This window comes from Ornithodoros turicata, chromosome 10, assembly GCF_037126465.1.
Source record: "Ornithodoros turicata isolate Travis chromosome 10, ASM3712646v1, whole genome shotgun sequence".
Classification (NCBI taxonomy): Eukaryota; Metazoa; Arthropoda; class Arachnida; order Ixodida; family Argasidae; genus Ornithodoros; species Ornithodoros turicata.
The window spans coordinates 28,903,555-28,925,956 of record NC_088210.1 but is presented as its reverse complement, the minus strand read 5'-3'; the positions used below and the strand labels follow the sequence as shown (position 1 = coordinate 28,925,956).

General features: G+C 48.1%; 1 protein-coding gene across 3 annotated transcripts in view; it reads left to right on the top strand.

Moving 5' to 3' along the window:
- Positions 1-1,158: 1,158 nt before the first annotated feature.
- The window catches only part of LOC135369793 (transducin-like enhancer protein 4), a 57,101-nt gene continuing 35,857 nt past the window's right edge, over positions 1,159-22,402 (top strand). For 2 of the 3 annotated variants that reach the window (XM_064603313.1, XM_064603312.1), the window contains exons 1-4: positions 1,162-1,273; positions 1,441-1,541; positions 3,398-3,461; positions 3,555-3,599. In XM_064603313.1, coding sequence (XP_064459383.1) covers positions 1,244-1,273; positions 1,441-1,541; positions 3,398-3,461; positions 3,555-3,599 — 240 coding nt within the window. In that variant the 5' untranslated portion in view covers positions 1,162-1,243. Of the gene's footprint in view, positions 1,274-1,440; positions 1,542-3,397; positions 3,462-3,554; positions 3,600-22,402 lie in introns of all 3 variants that reach the window. The other variant, XM_064603311.1, reaches the window with a different exon arrangement.

Sequence of the window (22,402 nt, the reverse complement as noted above, 5' to 3'; positions counted from 1 at the left end):
GTTGTTTGAATTAGTTAATTCTTGGGCGTTTGGGGCTTACGTGTTTTTGTGTCGTCCCTAATTGTGGCCTGCCTCGGCCAATTCTCGTTGTTTGCGTCGGTTAGAAAGTTACTAAACGTCCTAAATATATATATATATATATATATATATATATATATATATATATATATATATATGAAACTACAAGGAGATTGCAGAAATACCGCGAAGTGAAGTCTCGGAAACGGGTGGAGGAGTGTGAGGGTCATCATCCCGCATTATGGCGGCGAATTTCGTCAGCGACGGTGGCGCCCCCTACACCAACAAACGTAAATTAAACCTCAACGAAACCAAAATAAAAGCTTACATTTTGAACTGACGGTTTAGACGAACTTGCGAATCGCACGTTAAACAAAATTGGATACGGTGCCGTACGTATTCCTCTTTCTCCCCCCCCCCTCTCTCTCTCTCTCTCTCTCTCTCGTTCGAGACGTTACACAACCCACAGGGGACCGTATAGCGCATGCGTGGAAGTGATCTCCAATTCCCCCACGAAGAAATACAACGAACGTCGTCTGTTCACTCTTCACCTGCTAGCCATATACCCTGTATAGTATTATACACTCCGAGAGCCGAAAATAGAACATCCACGTCGACAGATTGACGCACCGCTCGTCAACAACGGTGTCCTTTCTCATCCTTTCCTCTCTCCCCACTTCCGAAACTCGAACCTCCCCCCCGACCTTTTTTTTTTCTTCTTCTTCCTTCCCGTCTGTGTATGCACTGCCTTGTCTCGTGTAACAGAAACCGCAAACGGGCTTCTTGCATACGCCGAGCAACAACTCGTGGGAAACGAAGTGGCGTCCCTTGCCGTTGTGACGTCAATAAGCGTCACGGGTGACGTACGGGGTCACGTGCCCTAGGGTAGCGAGCGTGATTTCGCCCCCCCCCCCCAATTCTCCCCCTTGCCGCGTAAAATCGATGGTTGCGCGCTCAAGCGGGGCTCGGGACCTTGCGTGCTTCGGTTTTCGCATCCACCACGGTTTTTGTTTTCTTCTTCTTTTTCTTTTGTAATGCGAGGTGTTATGCTGCTCCTGCACCGGATCTTCCTCTGTCGGACGATGTTTTGTCTGCGCATGCGCGCTCGTTTGTGCTCCTACTCCTATTATTATGTAGGACCTCCTTTCCCCCTCTTTCAGTTGTCGCTTGGTTGTGTGTGCGTGTATTTCTCTTCGTCTGCCATTGTTGTTCTCCTTTGAATTGCATGATGGTGTTGATGGGATCGTCAGGAAAGGTAGTTTTTTTTTATTGGTTTGTCGTGTATATGTGGTGAATGTGTCGTGTCTAAAAGCATTATGAAGACATATATTTTTTGCCGCTGTCACTGTTCTTATTTCTGCTTGTTTGCCTTCTGATGTGTATGTGATGTGTGATAACGCCCTTTCCCTGATCCTATTTCAGGGTCCGCCGGCGCAGCCGGGACAGCCATTCAAGTTTACTGTGTCCGAAACGTGCGATAGGATCAAGGAGGAATTTAATTTCCTACAGGCGCAGTACCACAGGTAATATGCTGCAGGGCACACTGAACTACTCGCTTCACTAAAACATTACATTTTATGATACGTAAATGTAACACGTGCGTAGATGCCAGTAACAAGCGCCGATAATCTTGAAAATTATTCATGGTGTTCCGGTAGCCATGTCAAAAATTTTGAAGAATAAGTACGCCACGCAAAAATAGGAGATGAACGGCATTTACCCGTAGGTCACTCTTGGAACGCACTGCAAATAATTTTATCAAATTCTAATTAACAAATTTAATTTATTGAATTGAACTCTGATATTTGTAGTAGAAAGCGACTGAATCATAGCACATCTACCTCCACTAAATTTCGCTTCTGAGTGCTCTCCAACATGTTCTGAACAAAGGTTGGAGGAGCCAGAAAAGCGAGGTTTCATGAAACAGTGGGAACTAGAACTGTGTGCACATACCTGATTAAAAAATAAGTCCATATGGCATTTGGGAGTGGATCTTTCCCAAAAAATGACGCTCAAGCCTCATTAATGACGCTCGAAATCTTGAAAGTGGCGCCCTCTATCAAATCCTGCAAAAATTACATTGTAAAATCAATTCATATCCTTCACGACCCACAAGTCATTTGGACTGCAACACCCCCGATTAACCCATACATCGGCACATTCCTAGAAATTCATTCAACATCACATCATGGTGTGCCTTACTCACAACCCATCATATCATTCGACGTCAACATCACAAACCATCGTTCGACTTCAGTTTAGCAGTTCATTATTGGACTTCAACTTGACAGCCCACGACAGCTCGTCATTCAGCATCACACTCAACATCACGTCACATCATAGCAATTCATTCAACATCACGTCATCCTGTAACATAGGCCGACTCATCTTGCGTGTAGATCTGCTCCCAATCGTCATTCTGAATGATGTGACGTTGCATGATGTTCATTTAGTCCGTCATGAGTGAATTTGCCGACCTGTGGGACTAACATTGTGTAACTGTAACCCCCTCGTTTCGGCACATCCGTTTTGTTGCCGCTGCCCGGAGAGGGTGGCCAAGAAACCTAACGATTACACAGGACATGCACCGCTGCAGTCGCACAAAAGAGCCGGGCTCAACCATCCACAGCCGCTTCCGGCCACCCTCTAAGTCCAGTGAACGTGGCCAAAGAAAAAGAAGTAGAGAAAACAAAAATCCCAATCGGTGGTGGCGGCGGCGGGCGATCTCAGACCTCTTTCCTCGTTTATTTTTTTATTTTTTTCCCCTCCTCGCACACACACTCACTGCCCCCGCGAGCAAACACGGGGTGTGTTAGCACTACAGGATGACCGGCTGCCCAGTTCTTTTCTTCGGGGGCTCTCTTTCAGTGTGTACTCCGCGATCAGTAGTACAGGGCCTTTCGCCGACGGAGATAGGGTAGGGTCCCTAAGGTTTCGTTTGGCTCCTTTCTTGCGTAGTAGTTTTGCGGTTTGTTTCGTTACGGCGTCACCGTCGGCGCTAAAACACTCTGTTTGTCGAGTTGGTCCGATGGAGTCAGTGGCGTGTTTGCTGTGAGGAACTGGACTCGAGGCTTCCTGGCAAAACCAGGCGATAAGAAGCGTACGAAGGAAAATGAACATGGACAGTCGAGTTTCATTGGATGGCCAAAAAGCTTTTTTTCTTGTCCAATCACGGAAACACGTTGTTGTTCATCTTGGTCTGTGGCCGTGTAATGCAATGCAACTAGGTCAGCTGTTTGCGCAGCTCTCCAGTTTCCCTCTCTCGTACCGGTCACGTGACTTCTCAAAACTTTGCCCTAGCCGCAGTAGAGTACGCATTGATCGTGCTGATTCGTTTTGGAACATCGGTGCTCAAAGTCCGTATTCCGTTTCTCTTCAGCCTGAAGTTGGAGTGTGAGAAGCTTGCAAGTGAGAAGACCGAAATGCAGAGGCATTATGTAATGGTAAGTATGCGGCTACAAGTCGCCCCCCCCCCCCCCCCCGACATTTAATGGAGAGTGAAACGTTAAGCCGCCATTTTTCTTTTCTCATTTCAGTACTACGAGATGTCTTACGGCCTCAACGTCGAAATGCACAAGCAGGTATGCAAATTACTTTTTCTTGTTATGTTTGCTGGTCACGAGAAAGAAGCTGCTTCAGGAACTGCTATATTTTTAACTATAAAAAAACTTTTTCGTAAATAACAAACGGTCGATAGTAAAGTGAGGTTAATGTGCGTCCTTTGTGGGACGCGAAGGTATGATACGTGTTTTTTTTTTTTTTGTGTGTGTGTGTGTGTTTTTTTTGTGGTCCCGGGATAACGAATCAAGTTTGTTGCGTTTAGTACCTCGCGCATGCGCTGTTTCCTGCTGAGAGTAGCTCCACCTGACGCTCACAGACACACACATACACGCGCGCGACAATGGGCACGGTGGATAATTAGTTCGGCCATCGAGTAGAGAACCGCTATAATTACACGTCACGGACCGCTTTCTCGAACCGAAGGCTGCAGGAAGGTGCGTCCAAACGCATCAATATGACACAAAGCGAAACAAAAACCTCACGCTCGATAAAAAAGAAAAAAAGAAACATGGAGCTGTACGAGTGTCGCGGATCAACTGAGGCCATTCCAGTCGGTGCAGGAGCACCATCAAAATCGATATCAGTATCCACAGCCTCCGCCATCCGCGACCTACCCGCCATTATAACGAGCTCTTTCCGTCATCAAAATGTATGTACCATTCCCCCCCTCAACAAGAGCTTCAGCCGCTCCTGCAGCAAACCGCCAACAGGCCGCGCGCTGCAAACGATATGGGCGCGTAAACGAGTGTGGATTAAAATTTCCAGCGCGCTGCCGCTCTCCCCTTTCTTCTTTTGCTTCCCTTTCTTCGGGCGAGGGTCGCGCACTTAAAAGCGGAAGTTGTTAAACAAGGCGAGGGGCGCCACGTCACGCTCCTCCGCCTAATGTATCTTTAATTAGCGACATTAATTAAATTAACGCCCCCCAAAGGCGCTCGATAAACAGCGGTGGCTGCGCTCTATTTCCAGCGCCTTCGCAGCCGCGTTTCACTTCATTTTGCCGCCGTTCTCAAAAGGTTTCTTCTTTTGCAGTCGTGTCGTTTTAGATGCAGTTCTGGATGGGTAGCTTCGGGGCCTCGCAGGGCTGTTTGCCTTCTTCTTCTTCGACGAGCTCGACGTTCGTGGTTGAGAGCGGGATTTCTCTGTGAGGGAAAAGGCGTCGGGGGGGGGGGGGGGGGGGGGGAGATTAGTGAAGGCGGAATTACCGCTTAGCTGCGTGGAGTGTTGAAGGGTTCGTTCGCACGGAGAGGGCGCGGTGGAGAGGGATATTTGTCGTTCTAATGCTTGAATCCGGTTAATCCCAACTTTGCGCCTGATTATCTTTTAAGTTGACAAAGGGCTTCCTTTCGCAAAGTCAACGACGTGCAATCTAAGAAGAAGAAGAAGAAGAGGAAAAAAAGGAGTGGTTTTAGTCCTATTTTGGTGACTTGATGCGTTGCCACAACCATTAGTTCCTATTTGGACTAAATCCATTGCAGTTTTTGCAAAGTTCAGGGGCATTTTGCAGTGCTGGGGGGAGTTAATTTCGAGGCCAGGGGCTAAAATGGGGAGTAATTGCAACTTAGGGGGCTATAGAAGCAGCAGTTGCTCCCTAATTCACTCCTTCTCTGTTAGATAGCACGACTTGGTGGCAGGGTACAAGTTGCTCAGACACTCAGGCAAAATTAATCCAGAAACTCAGCACGGTGACGTCGCTTACGATCGCACTCGTATCTTGGCAGTTCGTCCCGCCCCCAATGCGTGCCTCAATTGTCTGTGTTTTTTGGCTGCATCTACTGAAATAGACACACTTGTATCGCGATGTAAAGTCACGAATTATCATCAGTATCAATTAAGAGTGTCCTGGGAACGTCGTGCCTTAATAGTTATATGATGTGCTTGATCACAATGTCGACGGCGCACGAGCTTGGCGCAGCCAGTGTTTATCAGCAAACACAACGGCCATTATAGGGCCAGAATGGACAACACACAAAAGGACACCGTGCACGCAGCAGTCCGACTGCAGGAGCCATATCTCACATGTAAACGCCACTGAAGGAAAAGGAGCCATCCTGGATGCAACGCACGTAGCCACCACTTCGGCAGGAGGCGTGGAGAGGAAAAAAAAAAAAAAAAAAGAAAGAAAAAGCTTTCACCCGTGATGCCCATGCGGTGAAAACAACGAGGCTTCTTGTTTTCGAAACGCGTAAATAGATCTTCGGAAACGAAGCATCTCCCTTCTCGCATCTTTGGAAACAAGGCTCGCTCTTTGTTGGAGAGGGTCGAACACGCGGCGGAGGATTTATGTTTGGAATATAACGTCTGCGTGTGTGTGTGTGTGTGTGTGTGTGTGTATACCTCAGACCGGATGCCAGCCTTTGAGAACAAGTTAGGCCGCCACATGTGGTAGGCAAACACCCTGAACGATGCAGGAGGTTGAACAAAAAAAAAAGGGCTTCACTCTTATCGCTGGGTAAACTGTTGACCGAAAAGGTTCTCCTCCGTGGGATGTCGAAATGGGTAAGGGACGGAGCGAGGACTTTTATTGCCAAGTTATGACGTATTCGTGCGTCAATTTGTGGCTGTGTGTGTGTGTCTGGTAGACGGCAACGTCACCAGCGGTGGTGACCTGGTGGGGGTAGTGCTGAAAGATCTCGCCGTTGTCGGCCTCGCAGAGCTGGGAAACGTCACGACAAAACGCTTTGGGGGAAATGTGCGTCCTGGGCCGACTTCTAAAGGAACGCCGTGCCGTCATATGGCTGACGGCGTCTGAGGATAACGCAGGAAGCGCTCCAGGCAGTACCTCACAGTCTCGACGTGAGCTACGAGAGCTGGTTACTCTTCTTACTCCTTCACCACATAATCCTTAATCCTTCACATATAAAGTCAGGATGTCGTCTACTTTAGCGAATCGCTGCAGATTATTTTAAACGGAGGCTTTCAGTGGCTTTCCACGCGAACTCTATACGGCCGCAGAGGTCCTTCGTGTCTTCAAAGTCTGGCTTGGATACCAGCTGAGGAAGCAGAAATGTCCTTTTCGTCTGTCCTGGCTGGCTGGGTTCTGTCCTGCGACTGTCCTGTCACGTGCGGAACCATCTTTCGTATCCTCTCCCTGCTTGAAACGACGACGGCACGACCAATATTACCGCTCTCCGGAACATGCACGACACATACAGGTGTTGGGAGAAGACGTTCACTTCCTCCTTCGTCGTCTTCCTCCCTGCGACGACTCACCGCGCGCGCGACCTCCATTTTCATTCGTCGCCTTTTCCGCGCGCGCGCTACGATAAATCTACACCGTCGCTCAGCGAAACACACGTTTTCTCCTTTTGCACGAACTCGCTCGTTGAGAAGGAAACCTTTTCCACCTCCGGTTTCGTCTACTACCTCTTCTTCTTCCCTCTTTTTAATACGCCCTCCTCCCCCTTTTTTCCCCGCCGCCCATAAATTCTCCCCGGGAAGTGCAACGCGCGCGCGTCTAAATCCCGCAAAGTCCCGCGAGAGGACGGAGGAGACGAGGCGCACGAATGCAATTTTCCGCGGGCGCGCTGTGCGTCGTTTTTCTTCATTTCGTTTGTCGTATGGCTGCTCGCTGTCGTTGTGTTGTTGTCGTCAACGCTTTCCTCCCCCGTCTTTTACCGAGAAGAAAAACAAAACAAAACAAAAAAGTGTGGCGCGAATTCCCGTGCTCGTTCAACGTTCTCGTATACTGCCATGGCGGTGGCGCCCGCTTTTCTTTTCATTTTGAAGACGCGGGGCAAGGGGAGAAATTCCGAAGTGAGTTTTGGCAGCGTCGAGATTGGAAGTTGAGAGACGAGGAGGGGATCCGCGCGTCAAGAACACGCAAAGGCGCGCGCGCGCGCCAAGGAATTTCAGCGCGCTCCTGTATACACGGTCGCGGCTAAATGTGCGGTTTTCTGGATAACGTGTCCCAGAATGTTCCTACTTCTTCGCGCCTCTCAGAAAAGCCGGAATCTCGTGTAATTCCACACGGAACAGGCGTGAGATGTAAAAATGCGGCGACAACAGTTTGTGTGAAATGTGTGTGTGTGTGGGGGGGGGAGCGCAGGTGACATTTCTGGAAGTTTTGAAAGCAAGTATATACAAGTATGAAGGATACAAAATAACTTTCCTGTGAGGATGGCCCCCCTACGTGTTTCGGTTGCTCTCTCTGCCTCTCTGGGTGTGTCGAGTACGTGAGACTTTATTCCCCAGAAAAATAAAATTAAAGAACAAAACAGGAAGAAAGAAAAGGGCTGCACCTTCGGTCACTGTTTTAATGTCACATTGCCATATCACGTGATGACGTGACGTGTGGCTTCCACGCGGCTATATGCGATTTAAAATATAAACAGCTAGGAGTATAAGTAAAAGGAATTTAAACGCAGTCAACATAGCACGTGAAGTTCAACACCTACCGTGGTGCCCCATGTCTTCATTGTGGGTTACTTCCTTCAATGATACCACCAAACATTCTTCCAACCCACTGCACATTTCATCACAGGGAATCCCAGCTACAGACCATATATCCTTCCACCGTGTACCGCACTCGCTTCCCTCCTTCCCCTTGTCTCCCTCCCTCCCTCCCTTCCTCCTTCCTTACTTCCAATTCCTCAATCTACTATACTTTCACCATGCCACACAGGTATCAAAGACCGAAAAAGGAAATAAAAACCTCCCAGCCGCCAAATGCTCTCACACACACATATAGCAACGAACTGTCCCTCTGCGCCATCTATCCATCTCAGGCTTTATCCCGAAACATCCCTTTTTTCTTTCCTTTTTCCTGCTGCGGGTCTCCCACTTTCTACAAATATCGGTGCTCTGCACGGGAAGAAGCAGGGCACACACGCACAACAAAAGACAGCGGACAAGCTTCTTGCACACTCACTTCCGAAAAGAAACCATAGAAGAAGAAGAAGAAAAAACACTTCTTTCGTTTTGTCATCCAGACCACGCGGGAAAGAAAAGAAAAGAAAAAAAAAAGAAAGGAAGAATAGGTTAGGGCGCCCTTCCGACGCCTCTCGAAATAAGTTTTTTTTATTTATTTATTTGTTCTTCAGGCGCGAGAAGGAGACAGCTTTCCTTTTTCCTCTTGCTTTCCACGGTTGGCAGTTGTGAGCTCACCCCTCCCTCCCATTCCCTCCCTTTCAGTCAGTGTGTTGTCATGCCAACCAGAACAGCCGCATCTCACACGCTTGCCCTCCTAAAACCATCTCTCGCTGTCTGTCGCTATTTACCGTCATGCTTCTTCCATGTAGTAGACCAGTGCCGCGGAGGGTAGGAGAGGGGGAAAGGAGGAAAAACAAAAAAAGAGAGTGGTATAGAGAGCCCGGGAGAGGCAACAAAATCAAGATGAGTGACATGGAAGGCTTCTACCTCGTCACTCCCTCCCTTCTCCCTTCCTCCATCCATCGGCCTCCTGGCTTCATCGCGCGGTGACTGGGAATTGTCTGTCTCCAGCCTGTCGTCTTCTTCTTCTTCCCCCCCCCCCCCTGTCTCTCTCTCCGCGCGCAGCGGATGGGGAATTCGCTCCCTTGAGCAGCATAAACAGGGGATAAAGTACACTCATTCTCTGTCGAGGGGGGTGGGAGGAAGAGAGGAAGAGGAGGATCAAATTCGAGAGGGGTCTCCCCCCCCCCCCCCTTCTAGTCGTTGTTTTCTTGTCTCTTTTGCTCCCTTGCCGCCCCCCTTATCTGGAAAGCGGAAACTAGAGGCGGGAAGAAGCAGTTCTTTCCGCTCTGCGGGGCCGCGATTGATGTGATTTGCGGGTTGCCTCCCCCCCCCCCCCGTCCCTCTGCCCCGTCCTCCATGAGGAACCACACGTATAGTCTCTTCCTTTTGTACACTGTATACTAGATGGGGAACAACACTAGCTTTGCTTGACGTCCGCGTGAAATACAGCTGCTGAGCAAGAGAACGTGATGGGAGCACTGCAGAGGAGACAAAAAAAAAAAAAAAAATAGTAATGCACTCGCGGTATAGTGGAGGGGGAGGTCAGCTAACACCGAGGGGACCCCACTTTGAAAGTGAAAGAGAGGGAATACGGTGGGGAGAGGGGGGTGGGTGGGTGACATGGAACGAGGGCTGGTGTGCGTTGGTGAAACGTGGACGTTTGTTTAACGGAGGGGGGGGGGGGGGGACTTTTCTCCTCCGCGGTCCATGCGGGGTATATCGGTGCTGCTGCAGCGTTTGAGGTGTTTGTGTAGAGATGGGTCTGAGGGGGATATACCATACGCCCTTCTTGCGGTGTTTTCGCTGCCGTCAACGACGAGACTTCGCAGGAGGATATAGAGAAGACGGAGTCCAGATGGGGAGTAGCGACCGAAGTAGAGATTTGGGGGGGGGGGGGGACGAATTTTCTTCTTTTGAAGAAATGTTGAGACGTGTACGGGAGCTTTACAAGGAGAACGGACAAGTTGACTGGCGATGCGGAAGGAATGAAACGGTAGTGGTGTCGTTTGATGATGAAAGAAGACAGCGAAGAGACAGCTGGTAGCACAGCGTAAGATTACAGTTGTGCTCTGTCGATGCGTACATACATGCACTCTTAAGGAAAGCGAGTTATAAATAAATATAATTAAAATGAGTGATTGATAAAACTCTCCAGCTCATTCGCCTTTTTTTTTATCTCCTTTTTTTTTTCGCTTCTTTCTCGTGCTATGCGACTTTTTCACTCACGCATGAACGCGCAAACATCGCTCCAAAGAACACGGCGATGACTTGTATGCGTGTATATTCCGACAGCTCGCGAAAGATCAATATTCGTGCGTTCGAAATCCACGCCCCTCTCAATCCTTTTGATCTGCGGGGAACAACTTGTAAATCCTCTTCGGACGCTGCACAATAAGAGGCAGTCAGGGGAGGGGGGGGCGGCCGGTTATAGCGAGCAGGCCACCGGCCGGCAGCATACATCCGAGACTGATTTGGTCAGCAGATTGAGTGGGCACCCGCAGAATGCTTTTACCCTCAACTGCCTTCGTTGTGCACGCGCTCTCGGGGTCATTGAGATAGACGGCTGAGTTTTAATTGAAAACGAGGGAAGCTTCCTCTGTGGGAAAATATGCGGGAGGGTACGTCCGTGGGTATTCTCGAAGGATGTTCCCGTGCGTTCGTGCAGGTGATGTGAAAGCGACGGGAAAAAGCTTCTTTGTGTACGTGTGTTGGACTCGGTTTTCGGGAGAATCCACCTTACACGTTTTAAAACTCGCTCGGTCGGATCAAAGAGGGTGTGTACATAAGGGTAGGATAACTATATGTATCACGCTCCCGAACGATATTTGCAGTGAGTGCGGGGGAAGTGCAGGAGGCTGTTGAGTTTATAGAGAGGCGGCAAGTTCGCCTCGACACCCGAAGCAGAGGAATAGTAGTGCAGTGTTTTAGGGTAAATAGTGAGTGGGACGAAGAGACACAAATAAAAGTAGCCATGGGCGCCGTCACGGGTGTGTGTGTGTGGGGGGGGGGGGGGGCAAGGGGGGCCGTTGCTCCCCCGTAGGGTTTGTGAGCCAAGTCATTGCAATTGCGGGCGCCCCCCTCCAAACATTCTGCCCTGCCCCCCGCCCCCCCTGGAAAAAATCTTGGCGTTGGCCATGGCCATGTTCAACCTAAGAACTGCACCATTAGGCCCCGCCCTGCTCATGTTCCTATTGGCTGGAATAGATCTGTAACCGTTCGTTAGGGTTAATGGACTGACTACATTTCGTGCCGCTCTCAGATTGGACACGGGTTAGGGGTGAGCACATCTATAAGCGTTAGATACTATAGTGCTACATACGTTGCATTTGGGGACTATACGGGACTATTGGCGACTAGACGCTGTAATATCTCCCCAATTTACCGATTTTTTTTTCTTATAGCTCGTACCAGCCATCCAGGATCATCATTCTTTTACAAAAGTACATGTTACCTCTTGCGCAATGCGCAGCAGCGATAAACGAACAGTTTATGGAGTGGCATTCACTGCTCCTTTAATATGCGCGAGAGCAGTCACCGCATTACGTGTGGACCACATCATCTTGATACGAGATTTCTGTCTCATTAAACTGATACATTACGACACCGCGTTTCATAAAACGAAATTCTCCGTCACTGATATTTATAGTGTTTCGTCCTCGTCGTACGAAGCTGCCTAACACAACTGTTCCTTTGCTCTAATATTGTCATCACCATTATGATTCATTACCCGATATATTTACGAGGACCGTTGAGTTTTACGCTGCTCTTTCCCGTCATATTAACGCTGCCCCCGCTCCATCCATGTCCCGTAATGATAATTTTAGTAACAGTCACAGAAAAAAAAACAAAAAAACTTCAGTTTCCCTGCGTGTCCTCCGCAGCGGGATGCTTTGCCTGCCGCGAATGCCTGTCATGCTGGGGAAGAGCCATGTCAGACAACCTCCCGACCTCCGAATCGCGCCCTGCTAGTTGTGTAGCACGCCAAGCATCTGCCATCGCGCCATCTTTCTTCGATTCGAGTGGCCCGCTGGCTCACTCTTTCCGCAGGAGGTCGCCGCGTCGCAGTCACGTCCATGGTGCATACGTAATGCGACGGGGTTTTGCGAGGATTTCTCCGTGAAGAACAGCGCTGTTGGGAATGACGTTTTGAAGTGACTTTGATTTCGAGGGCATTTTCTGCACTCTTTCTCTATTTTTCTTTCTTTCTCTTTTTTACGACCTGGATTTGACGCTGTTACGCGAATCAAAATTAATCGACAGTGTCGCATTTCCTTCGCACTTTCCCTTTCTCACGCGGCAGACCACGTGATGAAGGGTCGAGCACAAAATGAGTAAGCGCTGTGTTGCGGTTTTGTCCCTGAGTGGTCTTTCGTAAGAGTTATTTCTGACAGGCCCCACAGTATTGCTAACGGCCAGGCTGGTAGACGTTTCTCGAATCGTTATGTCTTGTATACCAACGGCTTCAGAAAAAGTTAATACGCATGCGCACTCCCTTCCCTGAGCAGCGCGACATTTTCTGACTGGGTGAACCTGATTGCTTTTCAGTTCGCTGCAATTCACGTCCTTGAAGTTAAATCACGTAATAATGCGCAAAATACCTGCCCGGGTGGTATAGAAGGTCATCCGCAGTCCTAACGCAACTGCATGTGAGAGGAAATTGAGCGGAATTAACGATAAAGGCTAACATGTTCTCCGAGGACAGAAACCAGGAAATAGATTAAGGTTCCGTAAATTCATGTCACACGTTGTCGTTGAACCGAGTTCACCTCAACGTAGGCAATGAGCTACGTGCGAAGAAAAACGAGTCCTTCAGTGTATACCAGCCGTCTGCTTGACGTAATACGATATGGCTGTTAAACCGTTGTTGGAAACTTGATCGCCTACCCTCCGAAGTATAGGATGCGGCTCAGACGGGACAAAGTTCAGAACTTTTCGCGGAAGGAGATAGAAAAATACTGGCGACACGCAATTAAAGATTCTGTCTTCAAATATTTACAGAACGCGCCCATCTTCGGAAGGCGAAGGAAGTTCCTTTTGCAAGCTGTTAACCGCTACCGGCTGCGCTCGTCGAAAATGTAACCGGATAAACGTGCATGTTAGAAAAACAGCGAAGGAGTTACTCACTGTCAGCTATACGCTGGACAGCACGGTGCTATGCAGTCCTCGCAGACTTTCGCGCGCTTCTTTTAAAGTGCATGTAAATTGCACTGTAGTGATTGGGTAACACGGCGGTTGTAATTGTTTTGACGCACCTTTTTCGTGGGAGGTGACCCAGGTTCGAACCATGGGCGCTGGCTCTGCTGTCTGAGTGTTTTCCCAACGTTTTCCCCGCACGGTTTAAGACAGATGTCGGCACAGTTCTCTTTGAAGTCGGCCCAAGACGCACAATCCCCCCCCCCCCTGCGATATTCGTGACTTTGTACGCCTGAACGTGGCCGACTACGGCAAGCAGTTAGATCATCATCATCATCATCACCACCACCACCACCACCATCACCACCACCATCACCACCTTCTTCGTGTGGATTTGTCTCGTTCAAGAGGGTTAAAGTAACGTGTTTCGTCGCGTGCGCAATAAAATAGCGTCCGCATGCGCCGAATGCAGCTTTCCGTTTAGCGCGTACGCATGACAATTGCGCACGGTACAACAAAAACCTATCTTATAACAAACCTTCTGTTTTTTTTTTTTTTTTTTTTTTTTTTTTTTATTTAGGCTCTTTGCTCTCGCAGTAGTCTGCGGAATATGCAGTTTCCTTTATGACTCCTTACTGACAACGCTAGGAGCGCTGCGGTTCGTCGGAACGAAGGCTACTACTTTTCTTTCAGCGAAAGCATAGTCTTCGAAAACCCTGTCCTTCTTTCCCCCTTCCTCCACTTTCGCGCCGGTTGATTTATCTCCCAGCAGCGGAAGCGGCGCTTCTTTTCGGCGGACTGTCTGTTTCCGGTCTCTGATGGACACCCACCCAGCCCCCGTTTCTTTTCCTCCTCGCCACTCACTCCAGTAGCAGCAGCAGCAGCAGCGGCAACGAGACAAGAACGCTGTACCGAACGTCAACCAAAGCGCCAATAATCGTAAAGAAAGAAGCACGAGGCGGAGAGAAAAAAAGAAAACGAAAAAACAAAAACGTCGTCAAACTGTAGCTAAGAAGAGAACAAAAAGTGGAAGATCGCACGACAGCGAAAGAGAGAGAGAGAGAGAGAACAGCTAGGAAAGCATGTTTCAAACGAAGCTCCGCTCTGGCCATTGTTGCGGCTGGCCAAATATGGCGCCCCATTTTTTTTTCTTTTACATTTATTACCATTATTATTTTCCGCGCTCAAGCCTGTTCTCTACACTATGGTTTTCCCTCTCTCCCTCCCTCCCTTCTTCCCTTCCATTTCGCGCAAGGGAATGAATAGTGTGGACGCTGCCGACGGCCTTCTCGCACTCGTTATTTATTTATTTTTTATCCGGTTCACGGTTTGACTTCAGTTACTTTCCATTGCAAAAGCAAAAAAAAAAAAAAACATAAAAATTGACCTCTAATGGGTACCTCCTCTCGCGTTGCTTTTGCATTTTCTTTTTAAACATAGCTTTCATACCTCACGCTCCGGGGAAGATGAGAGGCATGTTAGTTACAGAGCCTCTTCTACTCACGGCGGTATCGCCGTCTGAGCTTGACTGATGTTGTTCAGAAAGGTTGGGGGCCATTCAAAGGAGCGGGTGCACCCTCTCCATGGCGTGCCTAATTGTCCGACGCGGTAGTGGTGGTCCTCTGTGGGGTGCCGCTGTGGCGCGTCTCTTTCTTTTGTGTGCATGGGGGGCATACGGTCCCCCCCCCCCCCCCACCTCTGTCGAATTTTATTATATTGTTACGCGAAAGAAGAAGCTGCGGTAATGAAATAGGTGAAAAAGACGCGGGCAGGTGCAGGGTTTCGCTGTGCTCTTCGAACGTGTATGCTCTATGGCTTTTTCAGAGAGCGACCGGCCATTGTTCAAAACCTGCGGGGACCTTTTTGGGGGAGGTTTTCTTTTTTTTTTTAATCCGGAAAGGGATTCCATATGGGCGGTTGATCGTTCTGCATAGATTGTGTGTCGTGCTCGCATCATCGACGCGCAACAACTGTTCCCGTTCGCTGTGGGGGGATTATTGGGACGGATCGAGTGGGCGAGAATAACATCCCTCCCTTTTGTCGGGAAGGGGGTTGTTTTGTTAGTGTTACTGCTGGTTAGTTAGTTGACGGGATGGCAAACTGAGAAAAGCTGCGTTCGCGAGAGAAATTAGATAAAATTTAGATAAAAGGAGAAAACTAGCACCGTAAATATGTGCGACTGGACAAATACACACGGCGTTGGGATCGCTCTTTCGGTTGTTCGTGGGTACGAGAAAAGTAGACACCAGAAATACGTGAAACACCCCACGAATGAGTCTTCAAAGGGTTAAGACACTTCGATACATTTGGTTCATTGTATCACGCACTCATTGTACTGCACGCAGGACTATTGAAGAAAAAAAAAAATCTTCTATATGTCGAACATGATGATATTTAAACCCTCGAAGAAACCACCGCGACAAGCTCTAACTTCAGAAGAGCAAGAGCCTCGGCCACTCCCATTGGTTCTCGAAAGCACGTGACATCGCCCGCGTTGCCTCACTAGTGGAGACGCCCGCGGTAATGTTCTATCCGGATGAGTTTCGGCGGTGTCGGTGCCGAATTCCTACACGTCTATCACACTCTTTCCCGTAAAACTTACAATGCAGATTCGCACCGATGCAAATAATAGACCTCTACCCGAGAAACGTCATCACGACGACGTTGGTAAACAGACTGAAACCGAAACGAATCTGAAGGTGAGGGCTGGGTTCCACGGCACTTGTTCGCTTCCTCTTATCGAAAGAAAAGTAGGACCGAAGGTCTTGTCCCTCTCAGATACCATCGTTAATCCTCTTGAAACCGTGGCTTTCGGGCGCGACATTGTTCCCCCCCCCCCCCACCAGCTTCCAGCGTAGTTCGGCTCTACCAAATTGGTGGCGCTATCGTACATTATGACGTCATTTGTTTACAAAACAAGGAGGGGTCTATTGTCTTTCACGTTTTGCTTGGCACGCAGAACACATTGGACGAAGTGCCGGAACACCTCTGAGTGTTACAATATAGTGTTCTACTGTAGGGCAACAGTAGGTGCGGCGGCGGACGGACGGACGGATACCATAATGTCAATGTCGGAGTCCGATAAGCCTCTGGGAAGTAGCTTGCGCGGAAAGCGGGCGCTTCTGCTAACGGATCTTATATCGATACCGTTGCCGCAATAACGGAAAGAAGCGTGGGTGCGGAAACCCCTCGCTTCCGGCGCGCGGAAGTCGGGACTTCCTTCCAGCACTTTGTTGGCTCACTTCGCAGATACGGGAGGAGATGGTGACAGGTTCCCACCGACAGAGAAGCACCCCCTTTTATGTTTTTTTTTTTTTTCGTTTCCATCTCCTGCGTAGAGGGTAAGATGGAGGCTCGTAAATTAATTCTCCAACAACAACAAATCAATCAATGATAATGAATGGGGAAATTCGCCACATAAGGCGGTGCGGCGCACTACCCTAAGGCACAATGGGCAGGATGAGATGTGTCCTGATGAAACTCATGTATGTCACATCGGATCTCGCCCTGTTGAAAACGTGTTTTCGGGATTTAAAAAAAAAAAATCGGGTATTACCGGGGCATATTTTAGACATTTCTGGGATCATTATTTCTTGTATACCAACGGCTTCAGAAAAGTTAATACGCGTGTACGCTCTCTTCTCTGAGCAGTGCGACATTTTCTGACTGTGTGAAGCATGCTTTTCACGCCTTCAATTCGCTGTGCCAAAACTGTGTGAGGAATCAAAGATAAACGCTAAAATGTTCTCCGACGACAAAACCCAGGAAATAGATTAAGGTTGTGTAAATTCATGTCACACGTTGTCGTTGAACTGAGCTTACCACAACGTAAGCATGAGCTACGTGCGAAGAAGGGCGCGTGAGGGGGTTTATCCGGGTATTTGGTGGTATCGGGTGGGCAAAAAAAGGAAGAGAGAGCGCTTCTCGTATTCTATAGATGAATATACGAAATGCCCTGGGGCTGTACTGAATGCCACAATGCTTAGCGTTCTGCAGTGCCCGTATCTGTGTACTTGCACTCTGGCAACAATGCCCCCCCCCCCCCCCCAAATTCCGATGATGCAAATCCTGGATAAAAACCGGTTTCAACCGTAAAGCACAGTGCTATAGTTATACTGCGAAATCGGAAGTTTCTCACTGAATATAGTGCACACAAGACGAACGAAATTAGAGATGCGTCGAAAGCACGATCCGTTTCGAAACATCCATAGTATGAAAGATGAAAGTCACTGAAAAGATAAGCCAGCTGTAGGACTCGAACCCACATCATCTGAATTACCGGTCCAGGGCTCTACCAATTGAGCTAAGCTAACACGCCTTCTCAGCGACTTCCAGGGTGCGTCATCTGAAGGGACAAACCAGTCACACTCTCTCACTCATCCTCCTTTCACTCTTACATTTTTGCACACTCATACACACATTCATACGACAGGGAACGACGCAAGCGGCAAATGTTGAACACGAGAGAACTGTGATTGTCCCTTCTATGTTGTTCCAGCCTCAGAACATCAGTTCTCTCATGTTCAACATTTGCCGCTTGCGTCGTTCCCTGTCGTATGAATGTGTGTATGAGTGTGCAAAAATGTAAGAGTGAAAGGAGGATGAGTGAGAGAGAGAGAGTGACTGGTTTATGCATAGTATGTCCATGCAGCTTCGATATTTTACCCATTCGCGCTCGGCATCGTGCGTAAGACCAAACGTATGAGATTTCCGCTCATTTTCCAATACATATACCATTACTGTGGTAGCCGGAAGGAAATGTGTAATTCCTGCGGTGCCACAATGGTTAGTTTACTTGCGTATATATGTCCCAGCGTATAATTGAACGGAATACCTTGGGAAAGTTCTGCGTCAAATCGTAAATGGCGGTTTATTGTCGACGAGCGGAGTAGGAACAGTTTTGATTGGTAAAAGTGTACTGTCGATAGAGCAACTCCCCTCGGTTACGCAATCTCCCATTCAAAATCTATTACGTATTTCATTAATTCATTTATTTTAACTTGTGGGTAGGGTTTTCGTTTTTTATTTTTGGGCCGATTCGGCGTACGTTTTTCGATGTTTTTTACCTGGCGTGTACAAGGTCAACCCGACAGTTATATCGGCGAATAGAAATCACAATGTAATTTCCCCACGACGCTCATTCAACGTGGCGTTGTTCGCTGCGGTGGCGTTTTACGGTTAACGAAAAAGTACCTAAACGGACATTTTTCACAGCCATCGTATTTCTGTATGGCTTTGTGATCTACATCAACAACTTGCTGGGCATGTGCAGCAATCTATCTCAGTCATGTCCTGGAATGTCCCTCTGTATTCGGTGTTTTTCGATTAAAACCGAACCCTACTTATGGACCTCATAAAAGGGCACCGATGCAGGCAAGCGGGGCAGTTGGTAACAGTCCATGATGGACAGAAGCCAAAATAAGACGCGTAATGAAGAGAAACTGCTGTGTGGCCCTTCTCTTCGTCGTGTTAATTTGGCGGTTTCTAGTCACTCCACAAGGACGTTACCATTCTTCACTCGTATAATCTCTTACAAAAAAAACAAAAACAAAAAAACAAAAAAAACGCACGACTCACGTGATCAAAACAGAAGAAGAAAGGTCATAGTGTCTGATGCCCGACGAAAGGAAGCACGAAATATAGCATCTTGCTATTCCTTATTACGGTTTTTGTGTAGCTAATCTGATATCTCACCGGTGTGTATACGTTGTCGAAACCAATCCCGACATTGCAGACACCGATATTTTTGCAACACAAACGATTAAGTGTTGCAATAATAAAAAAAAAAGGCAACCACACACACGTGCTGACATAAAAAACGAAAATCGACCGCGGGTCACAACAGCCATTTCCTCCCCGCCGTACAAGAACATCGTATAACTCAACACGCACCTCGCCTTCGATTTTCCATACAAAACGGAGCTCAGTCACGGCTTCGGGGCACGACGACGACGACGAGGAGGATGGCGGCTGAGAAACCGAGATTGGGTTGCTGCATGCCGTCGCATATGGAAGTCTGGCCGCGTAGCACGGGATGTCAATGTATGCAAGCGCGACTGCACCGAGGAAGGGGACCGGCTCATTTGTAGCAGTCCCGACGTGGTTCGCATTCCCAATGCGGCTTATTGCCACGCTCGCAGGAGCGTCGACATTTGCCGGGCAGCACTGAACGACAGCGCGGGCCGCATATGTATGCATTACGCGCGGCGTAAACTCAGACGCACGCGCGGAATCTTGTATGGTGTGCGAGTTTAGATTTGAAATGGAAACGGTGTTCGTGGAAAAAGGGGTGCCGTTTTCGCGAGGAAAGAAGATGAGGTGAAAGCGAGAAAAAAGAAGAAGAAGAAGAAAAAAAAAAGAATCGTGGATGGGATGTGACAAGATTGAAAGAACGAGACAGGGCATGCCGCCAGTATATGGCGTTCCAGATTAGGCGAGCAAAATAAGCTTTATGCGGAGGAGTAGCTACGCTTTTTGCATACAAGGCGTATACGTTGGGTTGGAAGGCGGTGTTCGGACACAAAGTGGCTACGTTCGTACCAATACATCTTCGTTCTCATGTATGCACTGATGTTTTCGATATGAACAATGTATTGATTGTCTAGTAGAATGACTTAAAAAAAAAATAAAAACGATATTTTCGTGTCGCGTCTATCATCGCATTTGAAACTACTCGTGCCCAACCTAAATACGACACTAAATATAGTCCCTCAACCCAGAAAAAGTTATTCCGCAGGAGAAATTTATAATTTGGATGTCGGCGCACTACATGTCGCGATGTATAGAGTGATGCGGCTATCTATTGCAGCCAATAGGAACAAGCGTAAAGAGGAGCTTAAACGTGTCGTTCTTATGTTGAGCACGGCTATAATACGCCTTCAGTACAACGTACAGTGGTACGACAGTTAGCGGTATTTTACACAGCGAGGATCCTGCGTAATTATCTCCAATGGCGGTCGCTGAAGTGTAACGCCACCATTTGGAGTATGACTACTATTTAGGATCCCGCGGAGCCGTTCTTGAATTCACTCCCCGTCTCATTTCTGACGGAGGAACATCGGAACAGGTTGTAGCGCAGCAAGGGTCGAAAACTGCTGTTCTATGCTTTATTTTTTTTTAACGCCCTTTAGCCCCCCCTCAATCCGAATCTAAAATGAGCGCTAGAAATTTCGAAGCAACGAGACAGGTTGTTCATCACAAAAACGAAGTACTCCATCACTGCGTGCCTCGCACGTCACTTCTCGTGAGAAGCCTCTCCTATACATCCCCCCTCTTTTTCTTTTTGTTCATGTGTGTTCCGAAAATATCGCGTGTTATTATTCGCGAACACTACATATATCCTTCATCACAACCAAACTGTCACGGCTTCATCATACTTTATTCCCACATTCTACCCCTTTCGCCACTCTCTGCCGCCACATGTCGCTGTGACCGTGGACAGTGCGGTTTAAAAAAATTTCCACCGCGAGGTGGCGCCAGCTCCGCCGCCCCATCCATATTTTCAATTTTTTTTTGTTCAGCGACATTTTGTGGCCACCGAATCTCTCAGTATTCATACCCCCACAGTTCCTTCTCTCTCTCTCCCTCCCCCTCCCTCTTTCCGTATATCTTTTTTTTTTTTTAGTTTCGTTTTGCCGTCTCGAAACACAATGCCTCGACATCACGTGGTGCGAACATCTGGTTCGAGGGTAACCCATACCCCTGTTACGCTTCAACGTTAATTGGACGCCATGTGTACTCGCTCACGGTTGTCCGACGACATTTGTACGCCCCCTACCCCCCCCCCCCCCCACTGAAAGCTGCCTTTCCCCCCTTTCTTTCTATTTTTTGTTCCTTTTTGTAACGACCGGCGGTGTTCATTAGAGAGTCAGGGAGAGGGGGGTGGGGAGGAAGGAGAGCACGTGACGACTTTCCACTGCAGCTCATACGGAAACCTTTTAGCGTCACTGCTGTGTTACGCCCTGCAAAAACCCACATCTTTTGCTTTTTATGTTTACTTAGAGGGTGGGGGCAGTTTTATGCTCTCCATGCCGTTCACATCTACGTGACATGTGGCGCCGCCTGTCGTCAGTTTTGATGTCGCGTTGAATGACGCGTGCTGGTCTAAAGCCCGGTCTTGTACCGCACTGGTGATGGGAAAGTGTCGCAGGCGGCAGCGTGGGAGCTCTGCAAAATATAACATCAGGCAGACGGTTTTTTGTATGTGGAATTATTATAGAAACGACTGACACTGTTAATGGCAGTGTCAGGTTGTTGAATACTGACGTGCTGTATTGTTGTTGTTGTTGTGATGAATGGATTAAAAATGATTGTATCGTCAGTGATATGCTCTGCTTGTATTCATCTTTTAAACTTCAGTCAACTCTCATAACTGACAGTGGGTGAAAAATACATTGTATTGTAATACATCAGGATTGTCGATACAGGCGGGGATTCCCCCCCCAACCCCCCTCTCCCGGAGGTGCAAATCCCAAACAGACGCGCTTTAGCGTTACACTATTAATAATTGCTGTAATATGCAATGTAAATGAGAAAGAAAGAAAGAAATAATAAATAAATAAAGTACTGTCGCTTGAGCGTGAACAAGCTCCGCGTGAACGATGAAAATATTTAAAGAAAATCCGGGGTGTTACATATACGGCTGTTCATATGTGCAGGTCTCTGCTCGCAGTTCATTTTCAAAGCGTGTGATTACTCCAGAGAGAGAGAGAGAGAGAGCGACGAACAGAGCAAAAAGAGCAAAGAAAAAGCCAGAGAGCTTAAGAGCAAATTTCCCTATTAAGCCTCTGACATCCTCATTCGAGAAAATGGGGACAGAGACTAATGTGCTTTAATTTAAACGCCAGCCGGAGGACGAAAGAAAAAGGCCAAGCAAAAAGAGAGCTCTCTCTAGTAATTTGGCAGAGACATAAAAGACAAGAGACCCAAAGAGGAGGAGGAATTATCCGCCCTCTTCCTCTTCAGCGTGTGTCTTTTTAATTGTCCCTCGTCGCAGTCAAACTATTTGCTTCGTCAACAGTCTGCTATTACACGCGTCCCAGGTTTTATATCAATGTACACAACACACTCCCCCTCTCTCTCCTTGTCGTTTCCTCTTTTTCATCACCTCTTCCCGGCGTGAGTATCTCCATTTATAAACGCTAAAGCTCCCCCGCCGACGGGCGCTATTCACAATTTTTTTTTATATACATATTTTTTTTACTCATACTCGCTGGGCAGCTGCAAGCTCTCTTTCTCTCCGCCCTGTATATGTGTGTGC